This window comes from Pygocentrus nattereri, chromosome 17 (assembly GCF_015220715.1).
Source record: "Pygocentrus nattereri isolate fPygNat1 chromosome 17, fPygNat1.pri, whole genome shotgun sequence".
In the NCBI taxonomy this organism is placed as follows: domain Eukaryota; kingdom Metazoa; phylum Chordata; class Actinopteri; order Characiformes; family Serrasalmidae; genus Pygocentrus; species Pygocentrus nattereri.
The window spans coordinates 12,552,591-12,569,797 of NC_051227.1; the positions used below are offsets into that span (position 1 = coordinate 12,552,591).

The 17,207-nt window shown below is 40.7% G+C and overlaps 1 protein-coding gene across 1 annotated transcript; it reads left to right on the forward strand.

The window, feature by feature from the left end:
• Positions 1-3,847: 3,847 nt before the first annotated feature.
• Positions 3,848-16,033, forward strand: eif5a2 (eukaryotic translation initiation factor 5A2). The gene is made up of 5 exons (XM_017722321.2): positions 3,848-4,002; positions 6,293-6,486; positions 9,584-9,688; positions 12,605-12,736; positions 13,562-16,033. Exons 2-5 carry the CDS (start codon positions 6,319-6,321, stop codon positions 13,625-13,627), a joined length of 471 nt encoding a protein of 156 aa, XP_017577810.1. The 5' UTR covers positions 3,848-4,002; positions 6,293-6,318; the 3' UTR covers positions 13,628-16,033.
• Positions 16,034-17,207: the final 1,174 nt, after the last annotated feature.

A 17,207-nucleotide genomic window follows, 5' to 3' on the forward strand; every position in this document is an offset into this window, starting at 1 on the left:
ACCGCTGCCTCACAATAAGTCATTCAGAGTGTGGTCTAGACCTGTGTGCTGGATGAGGGGGATACATTAGCCTGAGGTTTTGCTGGCTTCTGTGGCTGAAACAGCCACACACTGTGCTGTACTGAAGTTAAAGGGGAACTCCACCAATTTCAAAAAATTCCTGCATAATTTAGTGTTTAATATGTAATCAGAGCAGTTCAGAGCGGTTTGGTGTGAAACGCTCTGTTCTAGATAAACGTACAGAGTCAGAACTGTTCACAGTGGTGGTGATAGGAACCAGACGTCCCCCTCTAAAAGCTCCTACATGAAATGGTTCTGAATTCACTGCCTGATGACTGAGACGCTGTTTTATGATAGTTTAGAGAACTTCAACTCCATTCATGGTGGAGGGAGACATGCAGGGCGCTGTGCGGCAAAATAGTCCCCAAAGAAAATGTATTATTCCAGATTTTCCACTATTTTCCATCATCAACATTCCCTATAAACTCAGAAGACTCGTGTAGGTTCTCTGGTGGTTCTGGGTGGTAAATAAAACGTCTATATCTGTGTTGTAGTCATGGCGACACCTGGTTCCTATCACCACCACTGTAAAGACGTCTGAACCATTACTCACCAAACCCACTCTGAACCTCTGTGATTTTGAAAAATCAGTGGAGTTCCCCTTTAATGGTTGTTTTATCAGTGACCAGTGTGGAGGTGTGTGGTCATTTCTCTCTTTAGTACAGCAACTGCATTATCAGTATCGATGTACTAAGCAGGATTTTACCCAAATATTCAGGTAAGTAAGAACAAACAAACAAACATTAGCACAGCATTCAGTGTGAGGACACTTACACTGACCAGCTCACTGTCCATTTTATCAGCTCCACTTACTGTATAGCTGCACTTTGTAGTTCTACAGTTACAGACTGTAGTCCATCTGTTTCTCTGATACTTTGTTACCCCCTTTTACCCTGTTCTTCAGTGGTCAGGACCCCCATGGACCCTCACAGAGCACGTACTGTTTAGGTGGTGGATGTTAGTGTGTTGCGGTGGTGCGAGTGGATCAGACACAGCAGTGTTGCTGGAGTTTTTAAACACTGTGTCCACTCACTGTCCACTCTATTAGACACTCCCACCTTGTCGGTGCACCTTGTAGATGTAAAGTCAGAGATGACAGCTCATCTGCTGCTGTTGCTCTGTATAGCACCAAAAGGGTTCTGCTATTGTTACAATGTCAAGCCTGTAACAATAGAACAACCATGTTGGTGCTGTATAGAACCCGTTTCAGAAAGGTTCTATATAGCAGTCATCAGGCGCAAGGCAGGATCCACCCTGGACAGGTCACCAGTCCATCACAGGACAGACTGACACACTAGGGGCAATTTAGCCTGACTGTATGTCTTTGGACTGTGGGGGGAACCAGAGAACCCAGAGGAAACCCACCCAGACACAGGGAGAACATGCAAACTCCACACAGAAAGGAACCTGGTCGCCTGGCCGTGGAATCGAACCCAGGCCCTCCTTGCTGTGAGGCGACAGCGCTACACACCACGCCACCACACCCTCAAAGGTTCTTTAGTACTGAAAATGGTTCTGTATAGAACCAAAAATAGTTCTTCTATTGTAACAATGCAAACAATACAAGAACCTATTTTGGTGCTACATAGAACCATTTAAAAAATGTTCCATATAGAACCATATACAACACATTCTCCATCAATCTGAGGAACGTTTTCACCATGCAGAGAACCCTTTAATTATGCAAATCCTTCTGTGAGTGTTCACAGTTCTATACAGAACCATTTTCGTTTACTAGGGAACCCTTGAAGCAATGCACACTCTTAAAAAGACAGTTTTCAAGGGTTCTTTAGTGAAGACAATGGGTCTGCACAGAACCATGAACCCTCAAAGAACCCTTTGGATGCTTAAATAGTTTTTGGATGGTGAAATGGTTCTTTAGAGTGATGAGGTTCTACATAGTACCAAAAAGAGTTACTCTATTGTGACAAGCTTGACATCATAGCAATAGTGGAACCCTTTTTGGTGCTACAGAGAATAATTTTCAAAAAGGTTCAACACTCAAAGAACCCTTTACATGATTAAAGGGTTCTTTGCATCGTGAAATTGTTCTTCAGACTACAAATTGCAGAGGGCTGTAGATGGTTCTATATAAAGCATTTTTGAAAATATATAGCACCATAAAGGGTTCTGCTACTGTCACGATTTCAAGTTTACACAATAGCACAACCCTTTTGAAAAAGGTTCTATATAGAACCATCTACAACACATTCTCCACCAATCTGAAAAACTTTTTCACCATGCAAAGAACCCTGTAGTTTCACCAGTTGAAGAACCACCTTCTTCAAGAGCGTAGGTTTAAAGTCTGGTGCTACAGGATTAATAGATAAACTTTGGTTTAATCCCAGTTTAAACTCAATCCATGTTGGTGCACCCTACATTAAAAAGCCGGTTCTTCAAGGGTTCTTTAGTAAAGACAATGTTTCTATGTAGAACCTTGAACACTCAAAGAGCCATTCAGATGCTTTCATGGATGATTGGATGATTGCATGGTGAAATGGTTCTTTAGAGTGATATGGTTCTATATAGGACGAAAAAGGGTTCTTCTATTTCGACAGGCTTGACATGGTAACAATAGCAGAGCACTTTTTGTTGCTATGTAGAACCGTTTTCAAAAACGTTCCATATAGAACCATACACAACACATTATCCATCAATCTGAAGAACGTTTTCACTGTGCAAAGAACCACTTAATCAAGCAAATCAGTTTCTCTGTTGTGACAAGCTTGATATCATAGCAATAGTGGAACCCTTTTTGGTGCTATAGAGAATGATTTTCAAAAAGGTTCCATATAGAACATGGAAAGTTCAATCATGAAATGGTTCTTCAGATTGCAAATTGAAGAGTGCTTTAGATGCTTCTATATAGAATGTTTTTGAAAAGGGTTCTGTATAGCACCAAAAACGGTTCTGCTATTGTCACAATGTCTAGCTTGTCACAATAGCAGAACCCTTTTTGGTGCTATATAGAAGAATTATCAAAAAGATTCCATATAGAACCTTATACAACACATTCTCTGTCATTCTGGAGAACCATTTCACCATGCAAAGAATGATTTAATCATGCAAAAGGTTCTTTCAGTGTCCATGGTTCCATATAGAACCATTTTCTTTACCAAAGAACCCTTGAAGAACCATCTTTTGTAAATGTATAGACATTCATATCTGCATGAACACATATCCAAACATCTCTTCAGCTCCTCTCACAGTGGCTCTTTATTTCTGTTTGTTCTTGAGTCTTCATGGTTCTAAGTAGAACTAAAGAACCCTTGAAGAACCATCTTTTGCAAACGTACAGACATTCATATGTGCATATGAACACATCCACACATCTCTTCAACTCCTCTCACACTGGCTCTTTATTTCTGTTTGTTCTTGAGTGTCTGTGGTTCTAAGTAGAACTAAAGAACCCTTGAAGAACCATCTTTTGTAAATGTATAGACATTCATATCTGCACGAACACATATCCAAACATCTCTTCAGCTCCTCTCACACTGGCTCTTTATTTATGTTTGTTCTTGAGGCTTCATGGTTCTAAGTAGAACTAAAGAACCCTTGAAGAACCATTTTTTGTAAATGTACAGACATTCATATCTGCATATGAACACATCCACACATCTCTTCAGCTCCACTCACACTGGCTCTTTGTTTTTGATTGTTCTTGAGCGTCTGTGGTTCTAAGTAGAACTAAAGAACCCCTTTTCCCCCAAAAGTGCATCCTTAATGTAATGCAATGCAATGCAATGCAATGCAATGCAATGCAATGCAACGCAACCAGGTGCATTCTCAGCTCCTTCCAGTAGTCAGTGCACTCACTCACAGGCCTTGGTGTGGCCTGAGGGCTTTAGGATTCTGCACTGAGCAGCTGGAGCTCCAATGCTGCCCCTCCTGTGTGCAGTGCGAGCCCAGCGCGTGCGCCCAGCAGCCCCCTTTTGTTGGAAGGTAAGGTCTGGCCCGAGTTTTCTTCTAGACTTTTTTGTGGGACACATGCATCGGTATAAAATACGCTATGTAAATCTTTTGCTTGTGGATAAGTTGCGTTAGAAGGCGGTTTGCCAACCGCGTGGCTCACCTACAGACAATGCGGCAGGGAGCGGAGTGGAGTGCATGGGGACAGATGCACAAGGCCTCTGGCATGCGTTCTCCACCATGCGTTCTCCACCATTACCGCGTTGAAGTGCCCGGGACTCACGCAGAAGATCAACTATAGCGACATGCATTGAAACACTTTCATGGCACGAAGCTCAAGCCAGCTTCTTGTTCGCATTTTCCCGTTCCACCTTAAACGGAGCAGCAGTTAACCTACATTCCTGCGCCTGGCTGCTGCACTATTTAACGTGGAACGGAAAAAATCAAGCAAGAAGGTCGCGAATAGAAGCCGCCTTTAAAAGTTGCACAAAAAGCACGAAACAAGCTGTTTGTCGTATCATTTGCTGCGTGTCTGACTTGAAAACCTTTCTCTACATCTGTTAAGGCACCAGTCGTTACTCCATTGACGAGTAAACACCATGGAAAGTGGAAAGTTTGGAGGGTAGCTAGTTAGCTTAACTGTTAGCTGGGTTGGCTAACTAAATGTGCGGCAAATTAACCAGCAGATCATCGGATTTTGGCTGTCAATTACAGTAAAATGCTTATTCCAGACACAAGTTTATGGTTTTTATATGAAATTAAGTTTCCAGTCCCTTCATTTTACCGTTTTAGCCAGCTAGCCCTGCCGGGCCCAGCCGGCGCTTTAAGTGGCCAAGCCTGGCTAAGCTAAGCTAATATTGTAAGTAAACTGGCTGTTGCTCTGTCCTCCAACAAGTTCCCCGTCTTGTCATGACGGAACGATGAAAACCTAATTATGACTCCTGAGTCTAAATATGACCACATTTGCGGACAAAAAAGGGCAATAAGTAGCTCAGCTGCCGTGTTAGTAAGCTAAGCTAAGCTTACCTACCTAACCGAAAGCTGGTAAAGAGCGCTAGCATGGTAGCATTAGCCTCGCTAGCGCGCTGCTTTCCAACTTCAGAAACATTTCAGCTTTTTAAATAATAAATTTGTCCCGTTTCTGATTGTATAACCCAGTTTTGAACGCGTACCAGTTGGTGAAAGTTATTCATTTCAACTTGATCCGTTCTTAAAAGCCCGTTTGAGGCATTTCAAGCTTGAAATCCTTTCAGTTTAAGGCGCTGGTTCAAGCTACAGGCCCAAATCTTAAATTTTTATTGTTTTTCTGTGGTTATCTTTATTTTGTTTACCCCGAGGCGCACTTTAATGTATTTTTGTTTTTGTGCACACTAAGCAGTCAGAACCTCGGTCTTTAAGAGTTAAATGCTGTCTTTGTCTCTGTGCCTTAAAATCAGGGCTGAAAGATTATTAATCGTTTTCATATCGGAATCGCGATTTTCTTTAATTATAGCCGACACTTTTAGTTCTTCAAGGTTCTTAAAAAGATGGTCCTTTAGTAAAGACAGTCATTCCATACAGACCCATGAACACTCAGACCCATTCGCACGCATAAAAAGTTCTCTGCATGGTCAGAGAACGCGTTGTATGTGGTTCTGTATAGCATCAAAAAGGGTTCTGGGACTGTTACTTTATTGCTTACTGATGTCAAACTTACAATAGAAGAACATTTTGGTCCTATAGAGCTCTTTTCAAAAACGTTCTATATAGAACCATGTACAACACATTCCTCATCAGTCTGAAGAACCATTTTACCATGCAAAGAACCCTTTAAACATGCAAAAGGTTCTTTGAGTGTTTATGGTTCTGTATAGAACCATTGTCTACTAAAAAGCCCTTGAATAGGGGGGAAACGGAACATAAGAGGGGAAAATGCCTGTGGACCAATCAGAGGCAACCAAATCTCCATGTGTTGTGACATCACAACCACAACTTGCTGCCAGTTTGATGCACCACGGTCAGGGTTTGAGCCTCAAGATGAAAAAGGTGGGTGTTCTGGTCTTCTAGAAAGAAATCAGGCCTGAATCTCAATTTGGGGAAAAAAAAGAGATTAAATTGGATATTAGTTGAAATATTAGTTGGAAAATCGTTCAGCCCTGCTTAAAATAATGATACATGTAAACTATGTCCATTCTGATTGGCTGCCGTGTATCCTCATTCAGTAAGCAGTCTAATAAGCGCTGTTATAGCTACAGTGAGAAGCTGAAACTGCTTTCATCAGACTGCGGAGTGTCTGCGGTGAAGCGGTGAATGCTGTACTAAGTGTGGAGTTGTTGTTTTCTAGAGCCCTGTGTGTGAGAACGTCCCGTGATGGCAGATCCTGATTTAGACTTCACCAGCGGAGATGCTGGGGCTTCTCTGACGTACCCCATGCAGTGCAGCGCCCTCCGCAAGAATGGCCACGTCGTGCTGAAGGGGAGGCCGTGCAAAATCGTGGAGATGTCCACCTCCAAAACGGGCAAGCATGGACATGCAAAGGTAAAGAGGAGGACCGAGACATTCGCTGTAGTGCTCAAATCAAGGTTTATGGTTCCTTTAAAAAGTGCCATTTAATTAAATTTGTTGATGTACACAAGTTAGAACTGTTCACAGTGGTGGTGATAGGAACCAGACGTCCACCTCTAAAAGTTTCCACGTGAAATGGTTATGAGTTCGCTGTCTCACTGCTTTACGATAGTTTTGCAATAAACTTTTGGCCTAAAATGTATGATTCCTCCATTCATGGTGGAGGGAGACATGCAGGGCGCTGTGAGGTGAAATAGTCCCCAAAGAAAACTGATTATTCACATTTTTCCACTATTTTCCATCATCAACATTCCATATAAACTCAGAAGACTCGTGTAGGTTCTCTGGTGGTTCTGGATGGTAAATAAAATGTCTATATCTGTGTTGTAGTCATGGCGACGCCTGGTTCCCATCACCACCACTGTAAAGGCATCTGAACCATTTCACACCAAACGCTCTGAATCTCTCTGTTTACACCTCAAACACTGAACTACGCAAAAATGTTGATAATTCCTCTTTTAAGTTTGTGATGTGTTGACGAAGTTCAGGTTTATGACTTACTAAATCAAAATGGGCTACAGCACAAAACCTAGCTTTAACACTGAGCTTAATCAATCGACCTTCATTTAAACTCGGAATACAATGGAGACCCTCATTTACAGTGTAGCCAAGTAATACAGTAATCAGGGATTGAGAAGTTGTACAGTTAAAAAAAAGAAAGTTATAATTAAATAATAAAAATCAGAAAAGTGAAATTTAATAATTAGAAGGTAGCAATAAAGCTTATTCTAAAGCTCAATAAACAAGTGTAATTACAATAGTTAAGTTACCAAATGTTTACACCTCCACCTGAACAGCGGTGAATGTTGCGGGAACCCATTAGAAACCAATAAGCAAAAACATGACTCTCTTTATTTGGATGGTCAAGCTGAAATCACTGCGATGTGCTGTGATTTCACCCACGGCTCTTCCATGGATCCTCTACACTCGTAAAAAGGGTGTTCAAGGGTTCTTTAATAAAAAAAAGTTCTCTGTAGAATATGAGCACTCGCAGAACCATTTGTATAGTAAAATTGTTCTCTGTATCATAACATTGTGTTGTAGGTGGTTCTATATAGGTAGTTCAACATGGCACCCAAAAAAGTTCTGCTGTTGGTACAGGCTTGACATAGTAGCAATAGCAGAACCCTTTTTTGGTGCTACATGGAAACCTTTTCGAAAAGGTTCTGCTATTGTTACAGGCTAGACATAGCAACAATAGCAGAACCTTTTTGGTGCTATATAGAAACCTTTTCAGAAAGGTTCTATATAGAACCATCTACAGCTCTGCAATCTGAAGAACCCGATCATGATGCAAAGAACCTGTTAATCATGCCACGGGTTCTTTGAGTGTTCGTGGCTCTGTGTGGAACCATCTTTTAAAGATGGTTCTTCAGTAAAGGCAATAATTCTATTTAGAACCCTGAGCTCTAACCAATTCGTGCTTGATGGTTCTTTGTATGGTGAAATGCTTCTTCAGATTGATGGAGAATGTGCTGTACTCTGGTTCAGTCATGACATCGTAGTAATAGCACACCCAGTTTGGATGTTCTATGGGCCTCTTTATATAGAATCATTCTTTACTGAAGAAACCTTGAAGAACAGTCTTGTTTTAAGAGTGTAGATCCTGTCTGGACTTGAACGGTTCTCCCAGACTTCAGTTTCCAGACGATATTTCAGTGAAAACTACACTCAGAATGCGTTCAGGTATATTATATAGTCTAAGATTGATCTTCAGTCTGTTGACAGGGATGTGTTAAGGCATCCTTAAAGGGGAATTCCACCAAAATGTCTGCGTAATAGATCAATAACATGACAAATTTAAAGGTTCACAGAACATATTAAGCTTATTTTCCTTTTTTCCCCCCTCTCTGACTGAAAGGGTGCCCAAACATTTGCACACAGCTTTATATTAAGTAAATAAATTGTTGTGCGTTAAAATGTGTAGATGTGTCATGTTTGTTTGTTCACTGTAGAGGATGTCCACTAATTGTCTTCCAGAAAAACAGCAAAAGATGCACTATATTTTCAAAAGTATTTGGTCGTCTCTCTTCATACGCATATGAACTTTAGTGATTTCCCATTCTTAATCCATAGGGTTTAATATGATGTCGGCCCACCCTTTGCAGCTATAACAGCTTCAACTCTTCTGGGAAGGCTTTCCACAAGGGTTAGGAGTGTTTATGGGAATTTTTGACCGTTCTTCCAGAAGCATATTTGTGAGGTCAGACACTGATGTCGGACGAGAAGGCCTGGCTCACAGTCTCCGCTCTAATTCATCCCAAAGGTGTTCTATCGGGTTGAGGTCAGGACTCTGTGCAGGCCAGTCAAGTTCTTCCACACCAAACTGGCTCATCCATGTCTTTATGGACCTGCTTTGTGCACTGGTGCGCAGTCATGTTGGAACAGGAAGGGGCCGTCCCCAAACTGTTCCCACAAAGTTGGGAGCAGGAAATTGTCCAGAATCTCTTGGTGCTGAAGCTTTGAGTTCCTTTCACTGGAACTAAGGAGCCGAGCCCAACTCCTGAAAAACAACCCCACACCATGATCCCCCCTCCACCAAACTTTACACTTGGCATAATGCAGTCAGACAAGTACCGTTCTCCTGGCAACTGCCAATCCCAGACTCGTCCATCAGACTTCCAGACGGAGAAGCGTGATTGGTCACTCCAGAGAACACGTCTCCACTGCTCTAGAGTCCAGTGGCGGCGATCACGGTACCACGCTGGAATTCACTGAGCTCCTGAGAGCGACCCATTCTTTCACTAATGTCTGTAGAAGCAGTCTGCAGGCCTAGGGGCTTGGCTTTATACACCTGTTGCCATGGAAGTGATTGGAACACCTGAATTCAGTGGTTTGGATGGGGGAGCGAACACTTTTCGAAGTATAGTGTGTGTGTAATTTGGCCAGGGGTGCCAAAACTTTTGCTTACAACTGTAACCAAATGTTCATGTGTGGATTGTTTTATACTGCATGTTTCACAGACCTCATGCTTATACATGAATGTTAACCAAGTTTTGATCCATTTCAGGTTCACTTGGTTGGAATCGACATATTTACCGGAAAGAAGAACGAAGATATTTGTCCCTCCACTCACAACATGGACGTCCCCAACATCAAGAGGCTCGACTATCAGGTGAGTCCGGTTTAGGAGGTTTACCGGCTGTATTTAGTCCCTCAGAGGCTGTGGTGCTGCTTTATATGCAGGCGTGTACAGATGATGTATTCAGTGGTGCATCGAGTGCTGATAAAGTGTGTAAAGGCTGTTTACAGTCAGGGTTTTTCGTAACTGCCTGTTGGTCATCATGCGTGTTTTTTTTTTTTTACTTTTCCTGAGATTTAATCATTTATTTATTTATTTTAAATTTTGCACAACAAACCAAACATAGTATTAGAAAGCAACAAAAAATGATAAAACAGTAAACATGACATTGCAGGGAAAGTACAAAAAAGCCCAAAGGCCTTGGACTGGGTGCGTTCCTAATTGAATTATCTTACGTTTAGATATATTTAGTGCTTAAACCAAAAAGTGTGAAAGCTAATAATAATAATAATAAATAATAATACAAATTACATTTATGTAGCACCTTTTATATATTAAAAATGCAGCTCAAAGTGCTTCACAGTACAAAGTAAAAACACCAGAAGAAGAAAAAATAAAACAATATAATAAAATAATAAAACGAATAAAAACAAAATAGAATAAACAAACAAATTGCAGAAAATGGATATACAGTGAATAGCCTTTAGCATTTTTAAACGCTGTGTCCACTCACTGTCCACTCTGTTAGACACTCCTATCTTGTCAGTCCACCTTGTAGATGAAGTCAGAGACGACAGCTCATCTGCTGCTGTTGCTCTGTATAGCGCCAAAAAGGGTCTGCTACTGTTACAATGTCAAGCCTGTAACAATAGAACAACCATGTTGCTGCACAGTTTGTCATCCTCTAGTCCTTCATCAGTGGTCACAGGACGCTGCCCACAGGACATTTTTGGTTGGTGGACTATTCTCAGTCCAGCAGCGACACTGAGGTGTTTAAAAACTGTCTGATCCACTCAGACCAGCGCAACACACACTAACACCCCACCACCACGTCAGTGTCACTGCAGTGCTGAGAATGATCCACCACCCACATAGTACCTGCTCTGTGAGGGTCCATGGGGGTCCTGTCCACTGAAGAACAGGGTAAAAGGGGGTAACAAAGTATCAGTGAAACAGATGGACCACAGTCTGTAACTGTAGAACCACAAAGTGCAGCTATACAGTGAGTGGAGCTGATAAAATGGACAGTGAGCGTAGAAACGAGAAGGTGGTCAGAATGTTACGCCTGATCGGTGTTTAGTTTTCAGTTCTGTTTTGCACAATAAAAGTATTTTATTTGTTAAATGTGGTTCTTATTACTAATTGTATAACAGTAAATCGTTGCTGTCAGGACAGAACCTCATATTGCCGTTTTTGTCATTAAGTTTTTGACCAAAATTTGATGCCACATAAAGGGCAACTGGCTTTTTAAAATATGATGAAAAGGTCATGGTTCAAAATGACTTGAAATAATTATTTCTCCATTAAAAGTGAATGTTTTTCCTCCTGTAAGGAGAAGGAAACCAGGTTTTGTTCTGACAACAGCAAAATACTAATTATATGTTAGAAATAAACAAAAATAGGCATCTAACTTTTAATAATCTACCAAGTAAATGCTGTTCATGTCTAATATAAGTAAATCCCACAAGTAAATGCTGTTGAGTCAAGCCAAGCGTTTTATTAAGATAAGATAATCCTTTATTAGCCCCACGGTGGGGAAATTCTCAGTGTTACAGCAGTAAAAGGGACAGCAGGACACTCAAGAAAGGAAGAGTAACAAAAAGAGAATTAACACGCAAATAATTAACCTTATTAATTACTAAAACTTTTAGTTTGTTAGTATATAGACAGTATATATAATACTAAGACCAAAAATAAATATCCCCCACATTTTCTAAGTCGCTTCTCCCTCAGGGAATTATTAATAAGTTAATATTTACACTGTAAGGATGTTTTGCTTGAAATTGACATGGAGTTTTACAGATGAGGTACTGGTTTATATCACACATGGGGTGGTGAGGAGGTAACAGTATGAACATTATAAATGGAAAAGCAAAAGACCTTTACATTTAACGAGATCTTTAAAAGAATTGTACATGGAGCATTGATTATATTGCACACAGGAAATGGTGATTCATGAAACGGTACAGAAATTCAATAAACATATAAACAACAACAATAAAATATTTAAAAGTGGAATTGCATAAATAAATCAATCGTTAGGTTTGACGGAGTTAGTATCGGTATTGGACAACATTTAAGGCCGTTTTCCTCATCAGGAGGAAGAAGTGGTATCAGCGCATCTCTAGTCTGCTTACGGCCTTTGTGTGGTTTTGTCTACCATAATCTATAGCGTTAGATGATTGGCTGCCTTTTGTTGTGCCCATTTCAAAAAGCAGCCTTAGTGTAAAATGTATCCTGATATCTGCAGCCTGAGTGGGCGGAGTTAGACTGCAGCAAGCCCATTGGCCAGATAGTATATCGCTGCTGTCGGAACAAAACCTCATATCTCCATTTTTGTTTGTTTTGGACATAATTTGAAAATGCCTGTTGTGCTTTACGTTGTGTGTGTGTGTGTGTGTGTGTGTGTGAATATCATGATGAATGGACCAGAAGAAATGGCCCAAAACGGGTTCCATTGACTTACATTAGAAGTACAGTAGGTTTTTTTTCCTTCTTCTGTAAAGTTACTGTTTGAGATACAAGGTTTTGTTCCGACAACAGCGATATGGAAGTGTGACGTGACAAAACCATTTGAGTTTGCCATTTAGTTTTTAGATATGGACTTCATTAAATCTGCCATCGGTGTAAATTTTATCGTGCAGTTTGGTTAAAAAAAAAAAATCAAGATTTCTGAATTTTGAAATTGAAGTGTCCTCAATTCAGATTTTTTTAGTCAGTTTAAACGCTGCCGTGTGTTTTTGGTTGCTCTCCCTGTGCTGTTTCAGTAATGTGTCTCTTCATCCTCAGCTGGTTGGAGTGACCGATGGGTTCCTGTCCCTGATGAAGGATAACGGAGATATCAGAGAGGACCTGAGGCTGCCGGAAGGAGATCTGGGGAAGGAGATCGAGAGCAAGTTCGAGGCTGGAGAGGAAATGCTGGTGAGGAGCTCATTTATCCCTGTGACCAACACAAAACCATTGCAGCGTGTAATTCTGCAGCGGTCAGTGTTTAGAGGTGTAAATGTCAAACATCACAGCCATTTGATGACAGTTCTTCAGAATGGAAAAAATAAAGCATTAAAAATACCGAAATAACAGGTCAAGCTTAGTGAGCGGTAGACGTTAGGCGACTAGTCGACTTCGCTTGGCGACGACATTAACCTTGATGCTGACTGGTCACTGATTGCATTGTTATGATGCAGCATGGACGTCTCAGAGAAGACAGCAGGTGAGGAACCGTATGTGTGGTCTCTCTGGTCTCCTAAAGCCTAGCTATAGATGGATGGATAGATATAATTTTTTTATCACTGCTCAGTCAAAAGCAAACTTATATTAGATAATATGGTATTACTAATAAGATTATATAATATTATTAATTACTAATATTATAAGCACTCGTCAGTCCACCTTGTAGATGTAAAGTCAGAGACAACAGCTCATCTGCTGCTGCACAGTTTGTGTTGGTCATCCTCTAGTCCTTCATCAGTGGTCACAGGACGCTGCCCACAGGACATTTTTGGTTGGTGGACTATTCTTAGTCCAGCAGCGACACTGAGGTGTTTAAAAACTCCAGCAGCACTGCTGTGACTGATCCACTCAGACCAGCGCAACACACACTAACACACCACCACCACGTCAGTGTTACTGCCGTGCTGAGAATGACCCACCACCCAAATAGTACCTGCTCTGTGAGGGTCCATGGGGGGTCGTCTGGTTAGTTTGATTGTTTTGTATTAAAGTTCTGACTCTGGTTTCTTCCTGCAGATCTCTGTTCTGTCTGCGATGGGTGAAGAGTGCGCCGTGGCCATCAAGGCAATGACCTCCAAATAAACCGGAGCAGGCTGGCTGAGATTTTGCCACAGTGTGGATTTCACTGTGTGGATGTAAACGTCACCAAAGCTGCGGAGCTATGGCCTTTACAGACAACCTCAGATTACTTCTGTTTAACCGTGCTGGGCCTTTCTTTACCTCTTTCTCTCTCTTTCTCTCTTTTTTAGCACTCTTTTAAATCAGTCCTCTTTTTCTCTTGTTTTGTTTTTCTCCATTCCTTTGCTTCCATATTCCAGATTTACTTTTGAGCATTCCTTACGGAGAGTCAGTTCATCATTTGGGTTACTCCTATTCAGTTGTTCATTCCCTTTAGGACGAAATCATTTTGTAGGTTCTTTCAGAGGCCGTGCGCTCGGGACTAGTGTCACCTGTAGATTCCCGTCCATTAAAGCTAAAGGAGCGGTCGGCTGTCGTCTGATTTCGGGCGTCTGATTTCTCTCCGTGCCCTTCTGCCTTAAACTGGTACAAACTGACAGCCATAGAAGACCTGCTGGCCTCGCGTCGTTACCTCTGATTTAAAAAAAGGCATCTTTTCCACCTCCTGTCGAATGCATGCTTCTGAATGTTGCTCTGATACTCTGTGTGGGGGAATCGGCATTAAAGTACCACCTTGTTTCCGCTCGTGGCCTTTATTACCAGACCGAACATTTAAAGGGCCCATATTCTGCATTGTCTTTTTTTTTTATTTTTTTTTTTTATATAAATATAATGTCCGCTAAACATTTCTGTGGCTCTGTGTACCGAAAAAAGCCATGATTCCTTTTCATGTTACCTCGCTTCTTAGAAAATAGACTTTGTTAATGTGCCTTTTAAGACTGTGTGTAAATTAGCTCGTTTCTGATTGGCTGCCCTCGTTTTAAACAAACAAAAAAAAGCAGTCCTTGCTGCTCCTTATAACTTCAGGACAAGTGGGCGGAGCTAAAACTGCTGTAGGCTGAGTAGGCGGGTATATGAGCTGGATTTTTGTGATGTCACAAAACCAGCGAGTTCAAAAACGGGTTGTTTTTGTGGCTCAGTTTTCAAATATGAGCTGAATGGTATGTTCTAAGACTTGCATTTCAAATAATTCGATTTTTTCCATGATATGGGCCCTTTAAATAGTTTAAAAATAGTTCTTGAGTTTTTTTTTTTGTTTTTTGTTTTTCCTCCTAGTTTTATCAGCATTTCGTATTTTGCGTTGTGTTTGGTGTTTGGAGGTTGGAGGCACAGTTGGCTCATAGCTGATGTGCGGCAGGCGCTCCGTTTCGCACCAGGTTGGGCATTTCAAGCTTAAAGATCATTACGACAGGCTATTCTGCGGACTTGTCCTCTACCTTCCCATCATGGAACTGACTGTTCTTCTCTGTAGGTTCTTTCCAGTTGCGCTAGCTGTTTGAATTTGCGGTGACGGAGCTGTTTGAGTTGGCGTTTAGCTGCGGCCGGTGCGCTAATGACCACTACACTAGTAGTCTTCCCTAAGCCATACTTCAGTGACCTGAATGCTACACCGTTGGTGGAAAGGCATGTAAAATACAATGAAATAAACAAAAACAGCTTGAAAAGCTGCGGTGCATGAGCTTTTAGGCTGACTTTGCTCTGGACTAATGGCCTTGCTGGATCGAATTCACAATTAAAGCTTCAGATTTGGTCCAATTTTAACAATGCTTAAAACTTTCCTTCTCGAGTGTCTTTTATTTTCCAACTGTTTCTTGTTTTTCTTAATGTTTGCCTGAATGAAAGTGTTATTTGTGAACAAAGTCAGTTTTGTTTAAGTGTTGAACATTATTCCAATACACTTACAGAGACTTGTCACTTGTTTACTTAACTTTACTTGCTGTAAAGTTGCAGAAGTTTTTGAGGGGGATTCCACCCTATTTTTGAAAATATTTGAAAACGATCTGCATCATTTAGTGGTTAAGATGTAAACAAAGGGTTTCAGAGTGGTCTGAATTTTTTTTATTGAAGGTAAAATAGTGGAAAATCTCAACTTGTGCACCATGAACGGATTAAAAAACTAACAATTTAAACCCAAAAACGATCATAAAACAGCGTCTCAGTCATCAGGCAGTGAATTCAGAACCATTTCATGTAGGAACTTTCTGCGAGGAGCTTTTAGAGGGGGACGTCTGGTTCCTATCACCACCACTGTGAGCAGCTCTGACTCGTTAAGTTTATCTAGAACAGTGTTTCACACTAAACCGCTCTGTTTACATCTTAACCACTAAATTATGCAGAGAATAAAAAAAAAAATAGGTGGAATTTCCCTTTAAATACTGAAAACCTCCTGGTTTTCAAAGTGATTTCCTGCAAATGTAGCTACATGTCATGTTTCCTTGTTTGTATTTTGTCAGCGACACATAAAACAAACTTGCAAAGTACAAGTATATGCAGATCAAACTAGTAAAGCATTCTTTCTTGAAAAATTCATACACGCCACTGAGTACTGACACATGGAGTTTCTTTGTTTTTCATTTATTTTCATAGGGTTTGTAATTTTGTAGTAATATGTCAATTTCCCAGTTTTGGTTTGTCCCCTTGGGAAGCCAAGTACATTTTCTCTAAAGTCTATGCAGGCTCCGCCCACCAGTACAGTCCTTCATAGAAACTCATAAAAATCCCTTTCAGCCTAATGAGAAACTGTAGAACAGACTCGGTTTATATCACAATACCTACATTTAGAGTCGGTTATTCATTCAGTCTAATGAGAAACTGTTGAACAGACTCAGTTTATATCACAATACCTACATTTAGAGCCGGTTATTCATTCAGCCTAATGAGAAACTGTAGAACAGACTCGGTTTATATCACAATACCTACATTTAGAGCCGGTTATTCATTCAGTCTAATGAGAAACTGTAGAACAGACTCCGTTTATATCACAATACCTACATTTAGAGTCGGTTATTCATTCAGTCTAATGAGAAACTGTAGAACAGACTCAGTTTATATCACAATACCTACATTTAGAGTCGGTTATTCATTCAGTCTAATGAGAAACTGTAGAACAGACTCAGTTTATATCACAATACCTACATTTAGAGCCGGTTATTCATTCAGCCTAATGAGAAACTGTAGAACAGACTCCGTTTATATCACAATACCTACATTTAGAGTCGGTTATTCATTCAGTCTAATGAGAAACTGTAGAACAGACTCCGTTTATATCACAATACCTACATTTAGAGTCGGTTATTCATTCAGTCTAATGAGAAACTGTAGAACAGACTCAGTTTATATCACAATACCTACATTTAGAGTCGGTTATTCATTCAGTCTAATGAGAAACTGTAGAACAGACTCGGTTTATATCACAATACCTACATTTAGAGTCAGTTATTCATTCAGCCTAATGAGAAACTGTAGAAGAGACTCGGTGTATATCACAATACCTACATTTAGAGCCGGTTATTCATTCAGCCTAATGAGAAACTGTAGAAGAGACTCGGTGTATATCACAATACCTACATTTAGAGCCGGTTATTCATTCAGCCTAATGAGAAACTGTAGAAGAGACTCGGTGTATATCACAATACCTACATTTAGAGCCGGTTATTCATTCAGCCTAATGAGAAACTGTAGAAGAGACTCGGTGTATATCACA

Coding starts and splice junctions, on each gene's coding strand:
- eif5a2 (XM_017722321.2), top strand. CDS start 6,319: ATGGCAGATCCTGATTTAGACTTCACCAGCGGAGATGCTGGGGCTTCT. Junction 9,689..12,604: donor TCAAGAGGCTCGACTATCAG/GTGAGTCCGGTT, acceptor CTTCATCCTCAG/CTGGTTGGAGTGACCGATGG. Junction 12,737..13,561: donor AGGCTGGAGAGGAAATGCTG/GTGAGGAGCTCA, acceptor TTCTTCCTGCAG/ATCTCTGTTCTGTCTGCGAT.